The 25,724-nt window shown below is 43.1% G+C and overlaps 2 protein-coding genes across 2 annotated transcripts in view; both read right to left on the bottom strand.

Annotated features, from left to right (window-relative positions):
* The window catches only part of NRG1 (neuregulin 1), a 461,683-nt gene that overhangs the window by 75,952 nt on the left and 360,007 nt on the right, over window positions 1-25,724 (bottom strand). The window lies entirely within an intron of this gene.
* Window positions 23,904-24,184, bottom strand: LOC146542292 (uncharacterized). The gene has a single exon (XM_085213120.1). It carries the CDS (start codon window positions 24,112-24,114, stop codon window positions 23,953-23,955), a length of 162 nt encoding a protein of 53 aa, XP_085069246.1. The 5' UTR covers window positions 24,115-24,184; the 3' UTR covers window positions 23,904-23,952.

The following is a 25,724-nucleotide window of genomic DNA, read 5'->3' as shown; positions in this document are numbered from 1 at the left end:
TTAGGCTGCCACAACATCAGCACGCTCAGCCACATGTACATGACTGGGCATCAAGAGAAGACCTGAAATAGCAGCAGCCACCTGGAAGCAAAGCAGACAGAGCAGATTCCAACTACAATTCATTTTGCCAGGCTTTGGACAAGCATCACTACTGTGAAGGTTGTTAACCGCCATACCTAAAAAGGAGATGTGTGTCCCCAACTGCATGTCCAAAAACACACCCCAAGCAGACAGGCAGCTTTCACCACACTTCAAAAGAACTCAGGCATTGCTAAGCTCATGCTGGTAAAAGGACTCAGAAGTAATCCCTTGTAAGGACTGTTGGGAACTTAGAAATTCCAACCCTTGGATATTTGCAGTTATTGCTAGTAGCTACCAAACTGCAAAGCTGTGATGGAGACCCTGCTGGGAACTCATGCTGGGAAAGCTGCTTCACCAGTCACATGGATATGGAGAATGTAAACAGAGGAACAGGGACTCTCAATGCCTCCATCCCACTATGGTCAGCGCAAGCCCAGCACCATACAAACTGCAGGAGCCAGCCCTGAGTTACATCACATGCTGTGGAGACAGGAGGGGAAACATGCTGTCTTTTGCGCAAAGGCAGCCAACTACAGGAACTGCAAGGTTTGCACCCAGCGGAAAGCACAGACCTCTGAGGACTGGCATGTCCCTTCCTGCAGTCCCTAGGATTTCGGGCAAAAGGAACTGGGCTGACTTTCTTGCTGCTGACCTTAGGTGGATATTTCGCAGAGGAGCAGCTCCATGCAGACTCATGCTGACATTCCCCTGGAGCAGAGCCCTTCCTGAACATCCCAGCTTTCATCAGAGGCCCAGGCCTGATCCCACACTGTGGTTTCTCGTTGTTAATGTGTGTCCGTTCCTCCTAAGACTCTCTCCTCTGACATTTCACCATGCTACTTTAATTCCCCTTGCTGGGTGTAGCCTTCTCAGATTTCCCAACAGTCTTTTTAAAAATGATATATCTTTTCCTTAATAGCATGGCTTTCTTTTTTTTTTTTTTAAGCATAATATATAGCTCTCAGATAGAACAGCTCATACCCATTCCACACAGCATTCAAACTCATCAGCAAATCTTACACGCCATATAACAAACAAACACAATGAAGGCAAAAGCAAAAATCAATACGTGCAGTGGATTAGGAAAGCTTTTTTCCACTGGAATGGTAGGTTATCTAATGATATTGCAAAAGTGAACGCTATCGAGAACATCCACTTTTATTTCTTGTGTCCTTGCTGTGAAATAAGTAGTTATGTCTTCAAAACTGTAAGGCTCTGAACAGTTATAAAATATTTGCCCGAATGACAGAATTTCCATGACAGAACATTGTCCTGAGAACAGTTATTATGCAATATGTTTGCAGATTCCTTTGCCAAGAAACTGAAAAAGCTGTCTAATTTAGTGCTCAACATTAATTACCAATGCTTATAAAAAAAATCTTGAGCAGCATGCTCATGGCAGTTTCCTACATCTTTAAGTACTTCATTAAAATAACTACAATAACTAATGAACACAAACCAGTCTATAGTGGCTCTTGCTGTGCAGATCTGGTGCTAACTGTAGAAGGAAATAGCTTTTTCAGAACCTGATTTTTTATGATTTTTTTACACTCAGTCGCAGAGATTATGAAAGAGCAGCTGCAGCTCTCAACACTTGCAATATCTCTGTGCAGATTTGCTTTCTGAAAGGGTAAAATATACCTTTCCTCCTCTTTTTGGGGGATGAGGAGGCAGAGAGGGCACAAGACTTTCAACAGTGTCTTTGAGTCCACACTGCTCCTGGTGAAGCCTGGATGAGAACTTCTCCTGTGTGCAGAACTTCTCTTTATGTGCATAATCAGATACATAACAACTCCTGCCATCAGCTCAGGAGGGAAGGGAGTTGTTGAACTTTGCTGAGTCAGTTTTGGTAATCTATTTCTCTGCCATCCAAGCCCTGATCCTATTATAATGTTTGATTCTTGAGGTTGGTACAAGTGAGAATTACAAATGCAAATATGCCAAGGGATTTCCAAGCAATCAAGCAGACATCTTTGCACTTTTTCAGAAGCTTTTTACACTTCCCTATCTGGTGACTTTGAGTTATTCCTCACCGCTAGTTTATTCTCAAAGTCAATAATACATTTATGGAATGAGGGCACTGTGGTAACAGCTTTCTAAAAACAACACACAAAAAACATCGCTTTTCTGCAGCGTCCCATGAAGAGCAACATTCTCTTTCATTTTAATTGCAAATCTTGAATGTGGCAAATTTTTAGAACGGGTGTGAGATTGCACATTTGCATGTGTGCCGGGTTAAAGCTGCCATAAAACTGATACTATCGTCCTCCTGACACGTTCACTGGTTGGTGTTGGCACGTTGAGGGAGCATGCTGCACCCAGATGCCACCATCTATGTGAGACGGACAAGGCTCCCAGGACAGCAGCATAGGGATCTCCCGCCCCTCTGGGTCGCAGGCCTCCTTCTGAAACCCCCTATCCCCGTTTCGTGGCATTATTCTGCTTCCCACCAGCTAACTCTGCAACCAGCACCAACAAAGGACTGCACGGGGAGGAAACGGTTACACAATTACAGTTTTGTGCTCTGCCGGAAGGGGATGAGGGTTTTATCCATGGCTCTGCCACATGCTTTCAGAAAGGCATAAGCAAGCTGGTGTGTTCTCAGACATGGCCACTAATCCCGTTTCACTCATTTTTCTGACAGCTGGGGCCTGATCTTTCCAAAATACTCCGCCTTTTGACGTGCCGCCAGCAGGGACTGAAGGAGAAGAAATCCCAGTGCTTGAGCCTTGAGTGCATGAGAGAGAATCTTTTGGAAGAGGCACATCTGGCTGCACCCAGCTCAGGTTCTACAGAGAGTGCAGGAGCATCTGCATGGCTAAAGGTGAGAACGTGCTTTGGAGCTAAGTCAGGAGGATGGTTCCCTGCTCTCATAGCCATCATACTTCTGCAGGTACCAACGGAGACTGCCTGCTGAGATGCTCTGCCTCCATCATCAGAGAACTGACCACAGAGCCCAATTTTCAAATCACATACAAACAAGCGAGCAACACAAACTCGTTTACATGACTCACACTGACTGAAAAAGTATTCTGTAAAGAGGTTTTATGGCTAAAAACGATTACAATTTGTCAGTTACAGCACGATACGCAATGGGACACAAGTGTTCCACATTTATGTCATTTGTCACACATTGCTATGGCCTGTGTCACACACTGGCAAAACTGTAAAGGTTGAGAAGATTGGTTATAGTTGGGAGAGTGTGAATTCATGGTAGACAGTATCTATTTGGAAAGAGATTTTGAAAAAACAGAATGGATTGGAGAAATACTAAGGTGCTGTTCAGTGGGGCATAGGAGAAAAGTGAATCAACTGTACACATGCAGATAGGTAAGAATGACTCTAGAAGAGGATACTGGAGTTGTTATGGATCACAGTTAGTGGGAAACAGCATAGCCACAGAGGAATCACAGAATCATTAAGGCTGGAAAAGACCCTTAAGAACATTGAGTTTAGCCATCAGCCCACCCCCACCATGCTCACTAACCACATCCCTCAGTGCCACATCCACACAGTTCTTGAACACCTCCAGGAGTGGTCACTCCACCACCTCCCTGGGCAGCCTGTGCCACTGCATCACCGCTCTTCCAGAGAAGAAATTTTTACTAATATCCAACCTGAACTTATCCGGTGTCAGATGCAGCTCAGCACACAGGAGAGGCTGGCTCCTGAGTAGCACATTACTTCCCATTGTCAAGGAAGGTTGCTCAGTTGGACAAGCTGCTCTACATACTCATTCTGGTAGAAGGACACTAATGAAATGGGCCTTGAGTTCTTCTCCCTCTTTAACCCTTAAATCAATGCATTAAAGCACTGGTACTAGACAGCAAACCAGGAGTTTAGTTTTTAGGGTACATGAAATAGTGGCTCTTTTTTTAGGAAAGCTTATTCTGCATGGAGCAGCTGATAAAACCATGTGGTTGGCTCAGATCTACTTTTACAGATTTAGCAGAGGGAAAGTTGTTAGTTTCATAAATATGACCTTCTGTGCAATGCAGGACATGCAGTTCTTGAAATGGTAGAGGAATTAGCGAGGAGACCAAGACATTCCAACACTGTGTTTGGCAAATGCTCTGTGTGTGGGTCACACTGTGTGTGCACATGTACATGTGCAAATAAGCACATTAAATTTTGCATGGGGGATGACAGGAAAGAAAAACTCACAATTCAGCAGCTTAATGTCATTTGGAGGATAACAGACACATATTGCCAGGGATAGAGTAGTCATTCCTTGTGGGAAAAAAAACTATTTGTGGAGAAATTGCAGAAGTTTCAAAAATTACCCTAAGCATTTCTGAAACATTCTAGAGGCTTTTAAACATTTGCAGCATCATCCACATCTTCTACCAGTATAACGTATGGGTCAATTTACATTTTTTATTCAGAGAAACTTTGTGGAACAAGGACAGAAAAAAGTCATCCAAAAGTCTGTCCTGAAGAGCTTGTCATAAAATGGAATGAATTAAAATGTTTGATCATAACAAAACAAAACAACAACAAAAAAAAGTTCTATTAAAAGCCAGATTCCTGAAGATGCCAAGATTTGAAGCCTGCATTCTCAATAAAAGGTTATACAGTCTGTCTTGCCAATCCCAAGTGTTCAAAAATCAAGAAATTGGCATGGAAGTGAAAATCTCTTTTAAAACAACACATCAGTTTTTGGCCTCTAGATTTCTGAGCTTTAGCTGCCCACATTTTCAGGCTTATTTTTGTAAACATCATGACTGGAAATTGATGCAAAAAATAAAACAGAAGAAGAAAGAAGTACAGATTTTAACATAGTACCAGGACTCAAAGGGCTGACACTTTGTCAAGGAGGTTTCTGACTACTGAGAGCCTCATGGTAACAGCTAAGTGTTGGCCTCTGCAGAGCAGTCTGCTTCACTATCTGGGTAGATTTTACAAGCCAGTCCAATTGCTTATCGTTTAAATGCTGCATGGTAGGATATCTCACTCATCTACTAATGACTTCTAAGACAATTGGTCTAACCATCCAAGCTTCTGAGGCCATCTTTATTATAAAGCAGATTTTAAAAACAGCTATCTCAATTAGCATTTGCAGACCCCTAATCAATAGCCATTAGTAGTTTAGTAGTTTTTGACAACAGCTGACCAAATCAAGGCCACAGTCCAATTGATAGCTCCCAGCATCTACACCACTTGAATTCACAAAATCAGGAGCTTTTATTGCCAACTTTAATGAATAATGGCTGAACAGATGCTGTGGGGGAAAACGTGAGACCACAGCAAGTGTCGTGGCTCTCATCACCACTCTCCCGCAGGCAGGAAGGCAAGGTTTTGTTTTTGACTTGCTTCCTATTATTCCCGAACTAAGACAGAATTAATGGGTAACAGTGGGCCAAGGCTGAATATGCAGAATTTATTTTTCAGGGGCAGTGCAACCCTTCTCTGAAGAACGGGCAGATTTTTGGAAGGGTTAAATATCAAAGTATGCTGGCTGACACCTAAGGAGATTTGGTAAGAAAGTCTAAGTCTTCTCTGGAGTACAAAGCATCTGCCTTGTATTGCTTTGCTTTTTTAGGGACAAAGAGAGATTACATTTGTCATGTACTGGCCACACACTACATGATTTCTTCTACATAGACATTGCACTTGCATGGACACCTCTGCAATTGCATCTCCTACCAGTCCCAGCAAGGGGAGCATCCACTAGCACTTATGTGAGCACACCAGCAGGGAAGATGTGATCAAACAGCCTTACATTCACCCCCTTGTTCTGCATTGGGCTTGCAGTATGAGCACTGTCACACTGCTTTCCTCTTCAACCTTTTGTCACTCCTCACTGTGTTGCTTAGAGGAAGGGCTCTGTCTCTTGGTTTGCTGGTATAGTAGGTTGCAGCCTCAATGCACGCCTTATAAGGCCAGCAACAACAAAAGTACTGAGGCATGGATCTGAAAATATTATGCTAACCTACAACAGAAGCCCAGAGGAGTCACATGTATGTGCATCATTTGCAGTTCTGGTCCTTCTGAAGTCTGTCTATCACAAGTCCTAAACAAGACTGATGCTAAGGCTGGAATTCTGGCCGGAGCAGAGCAGAGGCAGAGCTGCCTTACTCTGGGACTGCAGTGCTAAAGGTGCAAGTGGCTCAGGACTGAACTTTATCTTCAGCATGATCCTTCAGCATTCTGCAAGAACCTGCAGTGTGTCACCAGATCATTCACACCCAGTATTTAGGTTCAGTTTAACCATCTAATTTCCTGCTGTTCTCTGCTGGTTGGGAGTTAGAGCAAAGGCTGCTCCAACCAGCAACAGTAGAATTGGAGTGCTGTCTCTCTCCCAGGCCAGGCAAAGCAATATGACTTGGCACAGGTCAGAAAAAGTTAGGAAGCATGTGTGATTAGCTGGCCATATCTACAGTGCCAAAGTGAATGTGAAAAGACACTGCCACGCCAGTGCTGAGAAAACAGAACCTGCTGCATGTACTTCATGAGGCAGCACGTCCCTTACAGTAGTACAACTGGTGCTTTTCAAGTGACACAGGGGAGCATGTACGTCACTTGTGATACATAAGGAGTTTGGTCAGCATATGGCTTGGCACAATGCAGTACCCTTGCTGGTACCCTGGCATTTCAGCAGTGCTCCCTGTTGCTGCACTCTCCCAAGCTTGAGAGAGCACCATTTGCTAGCACCAGTGAGACCCTGCGCTGCAGGAATGACGAAGCAGGAGTTAGGCAGACAAATGCATTTTATGAGATACAATTATAGAGCAGAGCAGATCTGTGTGAGAGGAACTCAGCAAAATATAGCTAGAAAAGGCCTGCTGTAACTGTTGTTCTGAGGGAAACAGTATGATTTTGGTCCCTGCCAAATTGTTTAATTTTCCCTAAAATTGGCAACATGCTGAGAAGGGGAGTGGGAGGTTGTACGAGAATCCTCATTTACTAGGGAGTTCTCTGTCTCTGGTGACAAATTAAGCTTCATGGATAACTCTCTGCTTATGTCTTATATTCCTGAAGAGCTCATTTTGGTTAGAATAAATGATGGCCTCCCTGGCCCTGGCAAGAGCAGACTGTGCTCAGTTCTCCAAATGACTGGAGTGAGTTGCATTACAAAAGATGAAACAGCATGGCATTACTTTTGAAGCAAAGGTAAAACTAGTTACGCTCAGTATCTATGGTCTTTCATTTAGCAGAAGGAAGAGAAATGAATAATAGATGGTCCCCTGGAAATACTGTTCCACCAGCTCTTAGTTGGAATCAGGCAATGCTAATACATTAAGAGCATTTGAGATTATCCTATTTAATCTCCATAATGATATAGTAATTTTAGCCTGATAAGAAGCAATGACAACTCCCCCTCTCCCCCACAAAGACCTTGAATACATAAGTGGAAATAGGTCCTAGCCACGTCTCAAGACAATAGATAAAGAGCCTTTAGCTTCACTGTCATTCTCTGAAAGGGTCAGATAACCGGGACATGATATAAGGTATTGCGATTATGAAACAATAAACCACTGAAACACTGCAGAATGCAAGAGACCTCTTTAAAAAATAGTGCTTAGGAAATACAAAATAGATTATGGTAATTTAGAGTCAGTCATTCAGAAACACCAGTGACAGCAAAAGGTTAATAAGCCTTGTCTACTGCAGGTGTTTTTGGTTTTGGGTTGTCACATCTCCAAGGGTGGGCCAAAGGATGGGGCTATACCAAACAATCTGTGTTTATCAATTATCTTCCAGCTATTAAGATCTAATACCTGAAAAGTCCAGCCAGACAGATAATCCCAGAAAAGTAAATGAAAACATACGCTTGGCTGTACCAGGGTATTTTGTAAAAGCTAAGCATTCAGGCCTAAAAGTATGGCTTCATTAAGCAGGCATTAACTCATGCGTGCACTATGATGTAGAAGTAGCTTCTGAAAAATAGGCATGTTTCCTCCTTCCTAGTTTTGCTTCTCTTGAAAGATCAGCCCACTGCAATAACCCACCAATTAATCTGAAATGTTAAAAATAGCCTGCAATGTGTCTCCTTCTGCTTGATCTGAATGCAAAACAGTTGTGTTGCATGGCAGAGTATCACTTTGGCTGCCAGCAGTTTGCAAGCCAAATGGTTCTTTATTGTTTCATGTCTAAGAGGTGTACAGTATTTTGCCTCTTGTCTTGCAGACTGCAGCACTCCACAGAAAATGCATCCTTGCTCAATAACAGAAGGTACTGAAGAGGAGACACACAGCTGCTGTTTCCCTGCCCTGCAGTAAGTTACTGCTCTTGCATATCCCTAAGGGTAGGGAAAGATGAAGTTACGATCTGAGAGGGTGCAAAATCCCAGGGAACACATAAAACTGTAGCCACTAGATCCTGACCCACAGAATGAAACAGTTGGCACAGTCAGACCCTAAAGAAAGATTAAGGACCTCCTTACAACCTGTCTCAGATCTGAATAGCCACTTGAGAGTATAGTCCTCTACAGAGTACCATCAACATTTTTCACTTTTTAAGCATCTGCAAATTATATTGTGTATTCAACATTCACCCATCAATGTTGGCCCTGGAGGATAAGTGAGCGGCAAAGGGATGTCACGAACAAGATGCTTTGGAGCATATGAAAGCGTAGTGCAAGGTTCTGTGCAGTTATCTGTAGGGACAGGCCGTGGACTGGAGGTACTGTCTTGGGGCGCTCCTGCAGACCGCATATTCCACTCCAGCTCCATGAAAATCACTGCTCTGGCTGTGAGTAGCCTAGCACAAGCCAGGACATTTATAAATGGGAGGCTACACTGATCATAACACAGAAACTGAACTTTAAGGCTGGGCTCTTGGAGATAAGATGGATGGAAAAACCACTTGCCCATTTGTTTGCACATCTACTTCCCCAGAGTCAAGAACCACAGTCTCACCTAGGCAGTATGCTGAGTTCATATAAAGGTAAAGTCAGTTTTCTTTCTGTCCAGTGGATCACTGAAGAGGAGCTTTACAGTGTAAGGGCAAAGCAGAACTCAATTATTTAGTTCCAGAGCAGCCTTCATTTTAAAGTGGGGTTCACTTGAAGCAGCAGGACAAGTTGAGACATGGCTAAAAACACATTTGTGTTTTCGGTAAATGCCATTGTGGCAGATCTGAACTCAGACAGACTCTCAGAAGATACAGCTTTCTGAGGTGTCCCAGCAACTGGCAAAGCGCTGACTCTGGCACAGGAGACGTCATCACTTACAAACCTTCATTTGACCTCCTTCCTCAGGTACAAGTTTAACAGTGACTCACTCCAATCCATGCACTGGTGCTCCAAATACCAAGCCAACTTTCCTTAACAAACCCTCTGTTAACATCGGCATTTTCCACTCTGAAGCAATAGCATTAGCTGTCTCAAGAGCAGATTTCATGCAGGACACTCAGAGTAAAGCACATCTAATGTAATCAATCTTGCATTTCTAGCTGAGGCAGTGCTTAGGTTGCTTTTTCCTAACAGCAGCAGCTATACAGTACTGGTATGTATAGTATCACTGCTGCAGAGAAAAGCAAACTGGCAGAAGAAGAAAGAACTGTTCCTGGTATCATTTCCCCACCTACACAGCAGAAGGCAGAGCACTTTCAAGCCAAACAATTATCCTCAATTTATTACGGTAATGACAGTAGTGAAGGGCAAAGTTAAAAAATCTCTCTGAGCAGGGGTGACCTAGGAAGAGGGTTTTATGCAGAAGAGATCACATTGATTAGTCCCCCTCCTATGCCACAAGTTCTCAGAGAGCACCAGTATCCTGTACTCTCCTACTTCAAGGGCATTCAAAATGACTGGCTGATTTTGCATCTTTATGCGCAAAAAATGAAAAGATTTGGGAGTTTGCAACCTATCTCTACTAAGAAAACAAACAAACAAGTGAAATCACTCAGAAAACAAATATAAAAGCAAACAGCTAGACTCTGCAGCCGGTTGGGATTCAGCCAACAGTAAGGATTTGACATATACAGGTCTAACTTTGGGAAATATGATCCCTAAACTTTAGCTAAATGTTCACTTGTCAAATGTCAAAGAAGTGCAACACCGCTTTTTTTTTTTTTTTTTTTTTTTTTTTCCCCTGAAGGAAGCCATTAGCAAATAGTCTGTTATATTCAATAAAGCAATGACAGAAAAACAGTCTAATTTCAAATGCCAGGATATGATTTCGTTTACATGTATCTCGTCCATTTTTAGCAATAAATGCCAGCAGGGAATGCATTTTAACAGTGAATACCCATGGTCTTCCTATATATTTTAAGCAATAATTCCGATTACTACCTTAAAAAAATCTGGAACTGGAGGATTCGGGAATGACTTTTCCTTTAGTATATCTTTATTCAAACATATTTATTTGCATTTTTTCTTCCCTTTCTATCCAGATTTTCATTGGTACATGTCACACATTTCAGATAGGATGGCTGCCTCTCCGGCTGTGAAATTTCACTTGTGGCATTGCCACTGGTCTCCTCTATGATACTGGTGAAATCACACTGTCCTCCCTAAGAGGAGCTGCTGGTGCTCAGAGGCTGAGCAAGGCAAAATGTTTGTAAGCTTTTACCTACAACGTTGTTATCCACTTGCTCTCTGTGCAGTAGGATGATGGGTATATTTCTTTGGTTCTCTCACAGGCTGGCTTAGAAATGAGTGCAGCCTGGTGCCAAAACGCATGTTGGGAGATTTAGTGGAAGATGACTGCTTCTCTGCTCTCCGCATCTTGTGTTGTGCAAGCTGGTGTCCTTGCTAGTCCTGCAGTGCATTTTGCTGATGCTAGCAGTGATGGTGCAAACCTCTCAGCACCAGCACTATACAGGCTACCAGGGCAAAAAAAAAATCAGCCTTATGTCTGCAGCGTCCTTCTCTCTTTACAGGTCTGAACACTCCCACTCATGCTCCCGTGGATGTTTTCAAGGGAGAAGATGAAATGTCCTGCAGTGTAGTACAGTCCAGCTTAAAAACACATCCCCACAAGAACAACCTTCCCAGGATCACAGTACTTGTCAGTATGCAGCCCAAAGGGCTTGCATGCACCGCAGTGACCTTTCAATCACAGTCACCATTTCGCCTTCAGACTGAAGCCCATTAGCTTCTAAACTAGGCTACTTCCCGGCGCTGAGCTGAAGGAAGCACTTTGTTGGGAGTATAATCAATCTTACCACAAAACTCTGGCTAGTACTCTCAGGTGATTGAACAGTCACATGGGAGAAAAAATGACACAATTCAAGGGTTGCTCTTAACCACGCTAGGACATGAAAAATGAAAAGTGTCACTATATTACTTTGTCTTCCTTACATCATCACCCCCAAAGAAGAGCCATGAAATGCAGCCCCTCCATGATGGACTTATGCATAATTCAAAACATGAGCTGCATTCAGGAGCAGATCTCTAGTCTAAGTCTGCTGTGAATGCCAAGCAGCTGAGCTTGATGGCTGCCTAGGCAGAGAAAAGGGCACATCACCAGCACTGCAAGAAAGTGAAACACAAGAAAGACTGCGGTTGCGATCACATGTGGAAAGTCAAAACCTGACAACTTTGAAAGCTCTGTTAGCAAGTGAGCAACCCTGGAATATCTCATAATTTTGCAGGTATCTGTGGATCTGGAGCTTTTCTGCTTCATAGTCATCCTATGTCTTGTAGGCATTTATTGTACAGACTCGTCATCAGAACAGAACACGACTCTTCAAGTTAGCAGTATTTAAAGCAGAGTTGTATTAGATTTCAAATGATCATTCCAAGGTTTCTTTTGTTTTTACATGAAACCACACAGAGGTTGAGCTGCAGCTAGAAAGGAGCTGAGAAGTCACTGAACTCAGTGCAAGGTAAAGCAGGAGCCAGCGTAGCTGGACTTCCCAGTTTCAGGGAAAGCTAGAGTTAGCATGGACATAAGTAGCTATTTCAAACACATATGGTAAAAATGAAGGAATTTGCATTCATCAACAGTCACCAGGGAGCGTGACTGGAATTTGCTAAAGCTTCTCTCTTGATGAGGTCAGGATATGAATCAATTACCTTGGGGTAGCAAGCAACCATGGTGCTATTGGTGCAGTAATGGCTGGGGCACATTGTCTTATTGTGTGATTGATTTAGGTCAGTTAACCCTCAGATAAAAAAAGCCAGTAGTTAAACTGGCTTTTTCTTCACCAACATGGCTGATTTTAAGCTTGAGTAGTCTATTTTCAGTTCACTTTCACGTGACGTGTTGTTTCATTGCCATAACTGAACACTCAAAATCTTCTCTTATGATGTGACTTATGGTTATACAAAATTCATGGTGAAGTCATTTGTCTGATCTTTCCCTACTGACTGACATTTTAAAGTCTTCCTCTGCAAGTGCAGGATTTAAAAGACTTGCACAATATTTACAAGCTGTGTTTTTAAAAAAGCATCTTAGTGTTTCCATTAGTGTTTCCATCGACATTTTGGATTAATTATCAGGGATGTTTTGCCATTATGCTATCACCACTCATTTGTAAAATAGAGAAACATGTGAAAATTAATGTATAAATGAAGTGTAAGTAAGTTAGCATCCAACAGCAGCGCTACTATAGCCTCTTGTTAATGTGCATGAGAATTCTGGAAGTATCAGTAAAAGTCCTGAGAAAACACTTTTATAATATAAAAAAGCATGAGCACAGCATGGACGCATACTGGTCTGCAACATGGGGAACCAGCTAAATAACTGCTAGGGGCAATGCAGTTTGGATACCAAATTCTTATTTGAGTGCTGACATACTGACGTGCCACGCTTGGTTCATCTCAGCTCTGCTCAGGAGGTGTCAGAATAATCTTCTGCTTTTTTTTTCTTCAGTTCTTCTCCACACCATCACTATCCCCCCTCTCCCAATATCAAGTTCCTTTCCCCTGCCAGCTTCTGCTTGGCTAAGTGGCTTAAGGGAATTGATACTTCCTCTGATTCACAGCTGTAAATCTGCTTCCTGAGCTTGTCACCAGTTATCTGTGTACATTCACAAAACACATCTTTTTAATCCTTTCTCCAAATTTGAAGGCGGGGAAATGGCAACACTAAACAGTTGATTATCAACAATTAAGAAAATTACAGGGTTGCCTAAAAAGCTACTTATGTGAGGGATCTCAATTAATCTCCACTGTATGGTGAATTCACATGCTTAGAAGTAGCAATCAACAAAAAGGTTGCTAGCCATGTTCTAGAATCTCTGAACATTTAAAAGCCAGCATACATGTTGGTTTTCATGGCCATACACCATTCTGTAAAGCATAGGGAAATTTTGAGGTAGCCTCCTGTTAACAGACTTTGAAAAATAGATCGTGTGCTACCACACTGATTGGCTGTTTGGCCTGAAATGCAGCCTTTCTGTGCACACAAACAGCACACATGCACAGCTGTATGTCATGAAAATTGCACAGCTGAAACAGTTTGTAAAAATTGTTAGTGATAACCTTCACAATCTGTTAACTCTATTGCTAAATCCTAGTCTCTAAAAAGCAGGGTGGGCTGATAAAATACATAAGGCGATAGCTGGAGTGCACCAAGGGCTTTTGCACAAAGTGACAGGAGGAAATTCAATGACTGAGAGCCACGCTGCTGTGCAGCAGAGAAGAGTGGCTCCAGCCCTTGAGGAAGCTGAGACAACAGGGCACAAAGGGCACCTCCTTGGATTTCAGCATTGGTGAGGAGCATGTAGCCAGCACGGAGGGATGGTGAGGGGATCTGCTTTGCAGAGGTTTGCTGAGAAGCAAAGCGTGGCCTAAGAAGGGATGTTCATATTCATAGTCCAGCCTTTCAGCAGGAGGAAAATCTGGCTCCTGACCTTCTGCAATGTCCAAGGCAGATTGCAGGTATCTGTGGCTTTAGGGAATAGAGATTTCTGCTTTGTTCCAGACAAGAAAGGGTCAGATGTCTCTTGCTTGCCTGTAGTTGGCAGATTTAAATGCTTCCCATCAGTTTCCTGGCTACTTTATGTTCTTCTGTTGCTTGTATGAGCTCAAGCTTCCCTAGCCCCCTGCATCAACCCAGCAGGAAACCTTCAGTTGTCTATCACAAGGACACCAGTTTGCTTTCCCACTAGCTCAGACTAGATGCAGAAGTGATCCTTCTTCCATTCCCCTGCAGCTGTTTCTCTCACCTTGATAAATGTCTCCCTTACTAAGGCACTATTACCTTCACAACAATAACTGTTCTGCTGAGCAGATTCATGGCCTGAGGAGTGCTGTCTCACTCTAGAAAACACCAGAGTATCTTGAAATCATCAGACATTGGGACTTTCTTGATATGATCATGCTACCAAATCCCCACATCCTGTGATGATAACAGATGCCTGACCATCAAATGATCCTACTAGGCTGAGTCTATGCAGCAGACAAACTGGGGCAGAAGTGTGAGAAGAAATGTAATCATTCAACTGTATTTAATCTGATAGACCCTAACACCAAAATCCTTCTCTCCCATGTATACATACTCCGGGGATGCTGTCATTTATGGAAGAAAGAACCAAATACTGGAAGAGCTGAGACAACAAACTAAATTATGAGTATGATGAAGCAATGATTCTTGGGACAATAATACAAGAAATGTCTGAAGGGCAAATAGCGAGAAATCTTTGAAAGCATGACCACAAGTGACTGATGGATTCTGCACAGTCAAAACCATTGACAGAACTCCCTCACTCTTCAATCAAAGAGCTTTGCTGGGGGCATCCCTCAGAGCAGGACAGAAACAGCTGTGGAATGAGAAAGATGAAGAACCTCTGAAGTGCACACAGCATTGACAAGGAAGGGTGATGTCAGTTTTTTATTCCCTTGACTGGCCCCTAGAATTGTTGTTGCACCCAAGCAAGTAGCAGCACATGGCCCTGGGGACAGCTCAGAAAGCAAGGCAGCAAGGGCCTCTGCATATGTGACATATTGGTCTTTTGCCCTGACTGGACATCATTACTTATTTACTGATTAAAACATTAAGCAGGCACTAACAGTAGCTCATGCATCTTGGGTGCTTCTTAACAGTGACAGAGAAAATGAACACTTTTTACTGCCCCTTATTGGGATTTTGGACTAGCCTGTGTATAAGTATCGTATCAAAATTATAGCACTATTTATCTGAAAACCAAGAAAGCGTGAAGAGGGCTAAAATAATTCAAGGACTGAAAACCATTCCCTCCATTGGGAGAAATATGGAGCTCAGCCTGCCTGGTCTTTCAAGAAGAGTTGGATTACTACTGCCCAAGAGGAGAAACAGATGTCACGAAGGAGATTTTAATTCTAGGTGAGAAAGATATAAATGAATGAACATCCAGAATACAAACACATATTTCAAAGTCAGTATGTGTGGTACTGTTTCAAAGAGAATGATAGAATATGGGAAAATATTATCTTTCTCTTGATTTTGACACCACAAATTGGACATGTCTGGAAGAAACTTTAGTCAGGAAGATTCTCTGTGCCATGTTGTTCATGGACTAGAACATCTCAATGCTCTTCTATGTTTTATAGTATTACAGACTAGAAAATATCCCAGTGAAAATTCAGGTCATTTTGTTCAAGTTGAAGAACTAAATTCATTACAGAGATTAATTTAGAACAGTGGAAAGGATAAGTAACTCTTCCTGAGATCCAGTCCCATCAGCTTTAGACTGACTTCCAGTTAGCACCTTAGAAGACTCAAATTATTTTTTGTGTGCTTGCAGTCCTTTTTTTTTTTTTCTTAACTGAAATGCTTTTGAACAAACTTGATACTCCTTTTTTTTTTCTTTTTTTCTTCTCCTTTGATCTGTTTAATCACGTGAATTAATTGACTGTTAAAAATTGTAAAATTCAGATCTCTTTCAGGAATTCCATAGAAATACCGAACAATGTCACAAATCATGCTTAAGATCACAGCTTCATATACTCCCCCCACCCCATGCCATGTGACTACCAACCCAGTATTGATTTCCTTTCATCTCAAAAACTGAAGCAATATTCATTGCCAAAATAAAAAGCTGTCTGAGTTATGAGAAAGCACTGCCAGCAAGTTCCAGAATGAAACAGATACAAAAAGAAAAAAGTGGGGGAGGGGGCCAGTGAAAGCATATGTGGAATAGCTGAATACACTCTCTGAGAAGATATGTATTAGAATGAGGCTTTAATCATAAAACTACACAAGAGCAAAAGTAATAGATGGGTGCCACAGTCTCACCATTCTTGTCTACAGCAGAATGGAACTTGTTCTAGTTTAGTTCAGAGCAGCCCACAGGGGCAACCAGCCATGTCCCCATGGATTTGCTCCTGCCTATCTTTCGCTGGCTAAAACCTTCTGCCTCAGTGACTAAGCCTCTCCTGGGAACTGGGGGGGACAGTAGACAGGATGAGACAGGACAGGTTGTAAATAAGCAGTCGCATCAGCCTTACACTGGCCAAAACCATAGCATAGTTATTTCTTCCTTGCTGCTTTCAAATCTCTCTAATTGCCAAATGACAGTCATGCTCTGGGTCTTGAATTTAATGTGTACCTCCTACCAAGTCTGGGCCACCGCAAAACATTTTAATGTGAAAGAGCAAGATGTAATTCACAATGTTTTCTCCCCAGGACACTGGGCTGCCTGTAGTATAAATAGTAAGGGTAGCCAGCATGACTACCATAAAGCAATCCACGTAAAGACATTGCCTGCTCATCTTCACAGCCTGTCTGGACAGCGAGAGAGCAGAAGTCCTTCACCAGAGATGCTCCAAATTCATCTACCTGTCTCCAAGAGGCAAAATGCGTCCATCTCTTCCTAATTTCATGTGGCCTGAACCTAACCCTAAATACAAGGATGTCCTTCTTTGCTTCCCTTAGTAGCAAAAACAGAATTTGGGTCCAAACTAGTCTGATTTCCTCAAAGGAAACAATTCCCTCCCCTCAGCCACACAAAGCCTCTGCCCCTAATTGCCCCATCCTGGGCAAGGTCAGCTTTTTCCTCTTAGAAGTCTTTCATCACCTCCTGTGGCACTTTCTAGGGCTGTCTGCCCTTTCCTGATGCAGAGCTGAAGCAGTCTCTTCCCGGGTACTGTCTGCAGTAGATTGGCATCACATGTGCTCTCCCTGAACCAGCTGCCTCATTGCATTGCTATTGATTCCGAGTTGGATTTCTGCAGCAAATCTATTGCATCTCCATTAGCAAGACTGCAAATGATGAAAACGCTCATTTGTATTGTTTCAGCTCTGCATTACAATTAACCTGCTGCCTATCTTCCAGTGAGCCAAATTCTGCCTTCTCATCGGAAGCTAAGACTGTTGCCCAAGGTTTCTTTCTGCTTGGAGGTGAGACACTGCAAATCTGAGGTGGGGCAGCTGTATGTCTTTATTTGCAGTGCACAAATAGGAAATCAAACATTTCACTCACAAGTACCACTGATACTAAAAGATGATCATTGTGGTGCCCCACAGTGAAAATCCAAACACTGCTGTGTTTTTTTGTTTTGTTTTGTTTTGTTTTGTTTTTTTTTGTTTTTGTTTTTTAAATCTGTTTTGCTTAGAAACTTTTGATGCAGTACAGTCCCAGCTGTCATTTTTAATAAAGAGTGGTCATAGATTCCATGCACCTATGGTGTATTTCTATATTCACATATGCTTTTAAAAAGGTATACAAGTGGAAGCTAATCTTCAGAAATAGGGACTATTACTATGAGAATGTACTTCAGAACATTTTCTCCATTGTGCTCTGCCCATGATGCTTTGTGTAGAAAAACAGCATTCATGTTTTAAAAGCTGTGACTTTCTCTTCCAAGAGAAGGAAAAGCAGAACTGATCAGTTCATCCCTCTGCATGCTTACTAGAAGAAAAAGTGTTTCTGTGCAAGCAGTGAATCTTAACAATGGGGAAGGCAGAGAGCTATAAAAAAGAAAAATAGTAATAAATTAATCTTATCAAATTGTGTGCTTATTGAAGGTGTTAAAGGCAGTGTGATGGACTGGGCTGGAGAGAGAAAATATGCATAGATTGATTACCTCTTTGGAAAGTTTAATCAGGGATGTGAACTCCCTGAAATTTGCAGCATCTTATGCATCTTACCCCACCAGCCCAACTGCACCCTACCCCAGGTATTACTGCCGTAAGTAAATGTGTAAGTCATCACAACGTTTGGGGCAGCGGAGAAAGAAGTCTGAGGCACAAAAAGACTGGGTGGCTCAGAAAATTGTCACTTGCTTAACTGCTGCATGTTAATGGAGGGCCAGTTTTGTCTTCAGAGCTTACTGAGATCAGTATGTCTATATTATGCTCTAAAGTTAGGCTCAGAACTTGTCTGGTATCTGGGCCATGATAAACTACAACTGTCTCGTGATAGACATTGTTAATTCACAGGGCTTGACAAAAAAAAGTCATGGTTTTCAAGACGAGTCTTGGAGTTGTTGCATTGCCAGAACTTACTGGAGAAAGGAAGTGACTCTTCCAAGTCTCACTGCGATAACCCCTCTAGGCAAGGTCTCTTCCTTAATGCTGACCAGGAAGCCAAGGCAGCTTAGCTTTCTAACACAGGAATTTAGATGTCTGAGGCTAATCAACAACAATGCTGTATCACATATGGAGCAACACCTGCTCTAAGATGTTTTACTGCACTGGAGAAAAAGCAGCCTCCTTTGCAGTGCTGTCCTACTTAATAGTGAAAACAGGAAAAGCTACTATACAGCCTGTTGTGCACCATCCCTACCTGCAGCTCTCCGACCTTGACGCTGCCAGATGCTGCCAGGCATGGAGTTAACCCTACAGCGTTGCAGTGGGGCTTTGAACTGCAGAGCATGGGTCAAAACTGGCCTTTTTTGAGAAAAAAGAACTAACACATGACAAGCTTCTATCAGCAAACCCTCACCACCCATGAATTGCAACCTTTCTCTGGGCTGCAACACCTATAAACCAGAGGGAAAGGCTCCCTCCAGCTTGCCACAGAGATAAAGTACAGATCTTTGCAATCACTGGCTGTAGAGGAAAGGAGATCAGACTCAGAACTGGGAATGAATAAGTAAAACTGGCAGATACAGAGAGAAACTCGCAAGGAGATTTTGCAGTGGTATATCAAATTAATTGACAGGCCAGTTTTCTTTTGACTTTTTCCCATCCATAACCCTAAAATGACACAAGAAATTCAGCCATCATGCCTGGACTGCTTTGGAGGGCAATCAAGATCATTTCATAGGTAAATGTCCACTGTGGAATTTTTTCCAACATTTTTTCTCCCCAGGATAAGAAAGCAGCAGCTTTTGCTAATGGTTGTTCAATGCACCTGAAGAGGCAGCTGAAATCAGAGAAAGGAGAAGACAGTGGTCCCAGGCAAGGCTGGTTAATAGCAGCATGCAGTACTTTCTCTTCTTCACCTTGTTGTCCAGGCTGGCCCAGAAAAGCTCAGAGGGCATGGAGGTAGTGGAATGGAGATGTAGCTGACCCATCAACCCCCTGCACCCCAAGGAGCCAGGGAGGCAGAAGTGGAAAGAATGCAGGAACAGCCCAGGCTTGGGCATCTTCATTTCAGGCATAGCCAAAGAACAGAAGTGCCCTTTGGTACCTCAGAAAGGTATCCCTGTAGGAGCTGGAGGGACCATAGGGTTTTGGGAGTGTTAAAAGAAGCTGCATGTGGCAGCAGACATAAATGGAGCTGCTTCTGATGCTGAGAGCACAATGCTATGTACTCATGTCTCCCTTGCAGACCTAAAGCACTCTGGCCAGTCAGCCCTCTCCTTTCCAGACTGATCTGAAAGGTGGATTTGTTTAGGAAGGAATCACTTAATGGGAAGAATAGGCCACAAGAACATCTGTACAGAGGAGAATGCTTTGTTTGTAGACGTATGGATGTAGTTACTGTAACACAGATATGACAGTACAATGGAAGTGTGTTGGTCACTAACCTAGATAAATCGTGGAACTGTATTTAAATGTGATGACTGAGGCAGAAGTAAAATTTAGCTGCTGAACTATGCTAGCATTTTTACAATGTGCTTGTCTTCACAAGCGAGGGAGGTTGTAGCTTAGTGAGTAATACTATATCCTGCATGCGGAGAAACCTTCTCTGGAGTAATTGCACTAGGATAGACACTCTCAACTTTAAAATGTTCACCTTTAAAACATTCATCTTTCCTTTCTATTTCAGTAAAGGAGATATGGTATTATAATATAAGATGGAAACTAACCAGAAAGGAAGTAATTTTTTCTGTATTGATAAAGGGCAAAGCATAATAATAGGAGGGAGACCAGTCTTGAATCTAATGTACCAGACACAATTACTAGGATTGTCTCTCTTCTGCTTTCTCTCCCAGGCTCCAGGAGAAAGAAGAATCAATTAGCTCTCAACAGATGATGACCTTGAAGGATACAGCTTTAAGGGGAATATGCTGAGTAAGACAGAAAAGAGAGTAGAAGAAAAGGATTTGGAAACTCACAGAAGGGTTTGGTTTGGAAGCAGTACCACAGAATATGAGATGTATTAGTTCTTTTTTAGTTCTGCACTGAAAAAGAAAGTAATATTATAGTATGAAAGGGAATTTCTGGGAACAAGTTACCTCCCTCTGCCTGGAACAGCAAAAAGGACACTGAGGCAAGAGAAGGGACAATTCAATTTACAGATGCTACCTTCCAAGCCATCTCTCAAAATTTTATAGCTGTCAAAAGCACTCATAAAAAAAAAAAAAGTTACCACTGATGCAATCTGTCAACCTCTCCAACAGATCTTGCTCTACATAAAATGCAACAACGTGTTTGAAATGCAGCTGTTTAAAAACCCCAAGACGGTCCTTTCAGAGCTGTCCAAATCATTCTTTTCATGCTTATCTTAATTCTTGGGGAGATCTTCTGCAGTGCATTTTTCCAGCTCTGTTTTATTAGAGCTTCAGCCCACAGCCAGAATTACGCACCACGGTTAGAATCACTGCGGGCTACACAACCTTCTCCCTTAGTGGAACCTGAGCTCAAACTGATGCCAGTTTTCCCTCTCCTTTCAGTCTGTTCCTATTTGGAAGTCTATGATGTCTTAAAAATGTTAAGAAAATTAAGATAACAGTAGGAAACCCAACACAACCACCTGATTTCTGGACAACCATTTACTTCCCAGATGTAAGCAGATATGAAAGCAAATAATGGCTTTTTTTTCCTGGTAACTGCTCCAAAGAATTTTTTTCTCCTCTTCATTTATTTCCTGATGAAATGAGATTACCAGGTGATTGAGCAAGGCTTGCCTCACAAATGTAAATTCAGAAGGGTTGTTTTGACATAACCACAACCAATGCTTTTGGTTGTTTCTCCCTAGCGTAGGAAAGAGGCCATTTTGACTAGATGGTGCTCGCTGGTCACTATACGGACTAAAAAGAGCTGTCATATCCTTAATGCCCCTTACAATATCCACAGTACAGAAGAGATTTTCTACATCAACGATTAAGAAAATATCACTGAGTATAGTTTTGTATACCTGAAAAGGTAGTTAAGTGTCCCAGTAATTCAAATGATGTTTTACCTCCCACAGACAAAGCCTGCACAGAAGTATTTCCCTATCAGACTATTTCCATCAGATAAATTACTGTTAGTCCAATATTCCATTGTCACCCATTATATAAGCATAAGCCAGCAGGCATTCTATGCAAATACCTAGAATTTCTTTTCTGTGATTCTGAAATTGTTCCTAACAGTCAGTTGATCAGCGCCAGTTCTCGGCTGGAAGGATCTTTGCTGAAATCACTATAATCATGCTCCTTTTCACTTGCAAAGGTGCTGGCCCAAAAATGTCCTAGCTAGTCCAATTGCCACGTATCTATACAGAGTCCAGTCTTGGTGGAGCTAAACTCAGAAGTGAACTTATGGTGCCTTCAGGTTTGCAAGGTGAGGTTGAGCAGGTAACACCTAAAAGGTGGGTATCTTGGGGTTTATAGGGAAGGCACAAGAGAGAAGAATGTCCTGCAAGACAATTTTCAAGGAACTAAGCTGCACACTCTGATCACTGCAGCTATCTGAAGGAAACCACAGCCCTGTGCTGTTGGTGCAATAGCATGCTACCTTCTTTTTTTACTGGAGTTGCACAGTTTTATTCAGCTCAGAAACTGCTGGCTTGCTGTACTCCAGACTTGATGGGTTAAAATGAGGAATGTCAAAGAAATTACATTTCAATAATGTGGTGTTCTGATGCTTTATGATCACTACTGATAAAATAATCCAGGTACCCTGGATATTTTTTCACTTTAAGGATAAACAAAGACTAATTTGAAAACTGCTTCATACTGCCTTTGCATGGACAAGAATCCCTTTTCTGAAATGCCCCACAGAAAGCAATGAGGAATTGTCTCATGTTCAACAAGATTCAGCACCTAGAGAAGGGGACAGATACAGAGAAATGCGTGTTATGCTCTTAAAAGAAAGGGAAAGATCACAGACTAATCACTTCGTTAGTAACTCCCGTTTTCTAACTACAAATACACTGTCGCTCTTTCCCACCGCTCTCCCTCATTGCTTCAGGAGGATGACAGGGATGCCTGCCAACAGCAGACTTCGGGAAGGAGGTAGCAGAAATGCTCTGCAAGCAAGGCAAAGAAAATATGAAAGACCCAGTACAGGTCACAAACCAAATTCGTAAGAGAAATAGGTTGACAGATCATATGAAATAGTATTTCAGGTAAACCCTTGATGTAAATCACATGCTTCCCTACAGGTGGATACAGAGAAAAGGATGGCACTAGATTTTTACAGAGGTCCCAGATGAAGCTGTGCTCACTGCTATGTACACTTCATAAGAGTTCAGAAACGTGGTACTAATCTCAGCAGTCAACACATGTCAGTCACATGACCCCCTGGGAGAATAGCTGCAGTTAGGGGCTTTTTTTTTTTTTTTTTTTTTTTGTGGTGGAAGGAAAAACAAAAAGAAACACGTAGCTTCTACTTACAAAGTTTTGGAGCAGTTTGGAGATTGGTTTCTGTTGCTTGTGCCTGAGATGCCTTGGTAGGCTCCGGGGAGGATGGTGACAGTGATGGTGCAGCAGAGGACCACAACCCAACATCTAGGATGCGGTTGTAGAGAGAAGGCTGAAGGAAGGGTCTGGAGGGCACGAGCGAGCTGTCAGTTTGCACTGTCACTTCAGCCTTGCTTTCAAGGCTAGGTATGGGGAAGGGTGAGGCATACACCTCTGAAGGCACCCAGGCAGACAGAGCTGTAGGATCCACAGTGCTCCTTGGGTCTTGTCCTATCCTCCCAGGGTCAAGGTGTGTAGGAGAGTCATACTCAAAAATCTTGTCCACAAAGACCCACTTGAGGCCAGCAATGCAGAGGCAGAGGCTGAGCAGGCAAGCCAGGATAGGGGCAATGCAGATCTTCTCGGAGTTGAGGCAGCCCTTCAGTTGCTCTGCCTCCAGGCACACACAGCAGGTCGCGGCCAGGCCTGCCACCCCTGAGACCCTGCTGTCCTCTCTGTGAGGCCCCGGCACATTCTCCTCAGCCGGGAGCCCATCAAGGGATGCGTCAGGGCTCAGCTGAGCCGAAGGGCTGGGGAAAGTCTCGGTGGCTACTTCAGACATGGTTGAGCTCTGACACAGCTCACCTCCAAAAGGCCTTAACTCTATCACAGTCCATTACTGTGAAACACAGACAAAAAGAGACGGAGTAACAGTCACAGTGCTCAGTAAAAATCACACGGCAGGAGTCAAAGAGAGGTCCGAGCTCAGCAACATCATCTGAACCGGGAGAAGAGGAATGCAAGGGAAAAAGGAGACCCTCCCACCCCCTGCCCAAGCCCTCTGCTGCTCACGCTGCCTTGCCGAAGCCAAGGGCAGCTCTGCAGTCACTGATCTCTTGTTTCCTGGCCACTTTTATAATTCCTTATATGCCTCTCAAGCAATTCCAGCTCTTCTGAGTGAGGGAAGAAGCATCCCCCCCGAAAGCAAGCAAAACAAAACAAAACAGGGGGAAGGAGGGCGGGCAGAAAGACAACCACAAGCAGCGAACAAATTGACCGGATTAAGTGAACCAATAGCCCAGAGCGAAAGGCAAGACTCTCACCTTGAGCATCTGAGGCTGGTATCTGCTTAGGCGAGGAAAACAATTGTCATGCGGTAGAAGGAGCAAAAGCAAAATCTGTAACAACAGCGGCAGCGGCAGAAGTGACAGTAGCAGCAGCATCCTGTCGCGTTACAGCGGCGGCTGAAAGAGGCTGAATCATTACAGAGCAGCAGGTGCTCGATGTCTGAGCATCACTGCAAACAATATAATTACACAGAGGTTTGAAAGGAAGAGCGATGCCAAGGCGATGGTAACTCCCTTTCTCTCCCCTCCCTCTTTGTCCTTCTTGAGCGCTCATTCACTTTCCTCCTTCCCCCCCGCCCCGCTCCCCCAGCCCCCTCGCAGCCTGTTTCTCTGATGTACAGGCTCACTCCTTCCTCCCGTCCCCACCCCCCGCCCTCTGCAGGGCTGGTCTGAGGGAAATCAGTGCACCCAGCAACGCAGGACTGTCAGTGACTTCCTATTTTATCCAATTAGGAAGAATAAAGGCCATCAAATCAAAGGGAGGGAGCGAGCAGGAGTTGCGCGCTGCCGCCCGCTCTCTCCAGCCGGAGCGCGGTCGGAGGAGGGCAGACACCGGCGGGCGAGGACGGTGTAGGTGGGAGCGCGCCGGGCTGCGCGGGGCTCGCCGAGGCTGGCAACACCCGATTCCTCCCGGGGGAAGCCCGCTTTCCCGCAGCAGCTTCTCCCCGCCTAACACCTAGAGCGATTCTTTCCACGCCTCTGAGTAAGTTCGATCCACTAAGAATAACGCTGGGACGCACATTAGGTTAAGCAGCAAAAAATAAAAAAAAATGTAAAAAAATTTCCACTTCTGACAAATTTCCATTTCATATACAGACATCATTTTACATTTAAAATATATATATATTCAGTTTTTAACCTCCCTTCCAAAACCATCCAAAACCAAAAAAAGGCAAAACCTTTGCAAAATAGCCAGCTCCCCAGCATAATTCTTGAAAGGCTGCTGCTGCTAAATTCTGTCCTCACTCCCTGTGAGAGTAAAATAAAAAAGTGAAAATCCAAAGAACTGTGTTATTAACAAGGCTTCCACTTTGTTCCTAAATGTGGCTGTCATTCCTCACCTCCACCAGAGTCTTGCACTAACTCCCATCCCCAAGAGTACAGAGTAAGGCAGGTAACAAAGCCTGGAATTGCCCTTATTCCCTACCCCTCCTGTCTCCAACGGAAAAGTGCACCTGTGAGATAATATGTCTAAAGGCAGAGAGATTTTCAGCTCAATTTCCTCAGCAAAAATGTCTGCACCAAAGGCTTGGCAGTACGAATACCCCCGTTACCTTAGTGTAAATGATTGCAGGATACATAATGACACAAAGAATCAAGTGCTTCAAACTGCCCTGAACTAATTTTTTTGCCAGCTCCTTAGCTGGGTATCCAAAATGGAATTTCATTTGTAATGATGTATTTTTTGTAGTGACCAAAAAGATGTCTGTCTCTACTCATCTCTCTGCCTCATAATCCTCCCATTCACAAAGACTGCCATGGGAACATTAATAACATTCACATTAAAAAAGGTTTATCAAAATCTCAATGATTCCCATACTGTTTGCACAGACTCTCCCGTTAAGGACTAATTGATGGATGCCTGATCACACAGCTTCCTGTCAGACTGCAGTAGCCAACTGAAGTAATCATGATGCTACATTCAAGAATTTACCTTAAAGCACAGCCAGTGATAACTGTCCCTGGAAGAATGTAAAAAGATAAAT

The sequence above is a fragment of the Meleagris gallopavo genome, chromosome Z (assembly GCF_905368555.1).
Source record: "Meleagris gallopavo chromosome Z, MGAL_WU_HG_1.1, whole genome shotgun sequence".
NCBI classification, from domain to species: domain Eukaryota; kingdom Metazoa; phylum Chordata; class Aves; order Galliformes; family Phasianidae; genus Meleagris; species Meleagris gallopavo.
This window is presented reverse-complemented; position numbering and strand designations above follow the sequence as displayed.

Excerpts from the sequence above, each read along its gene's own strand:
- LOC146542292 (XM_085213120.1), bottom strand. The coding sequence starts at position 24,114 with ATGCTGCTGCTACTGTCACTTCTGCCGCTGCCGCTGTTGTTACAGATT.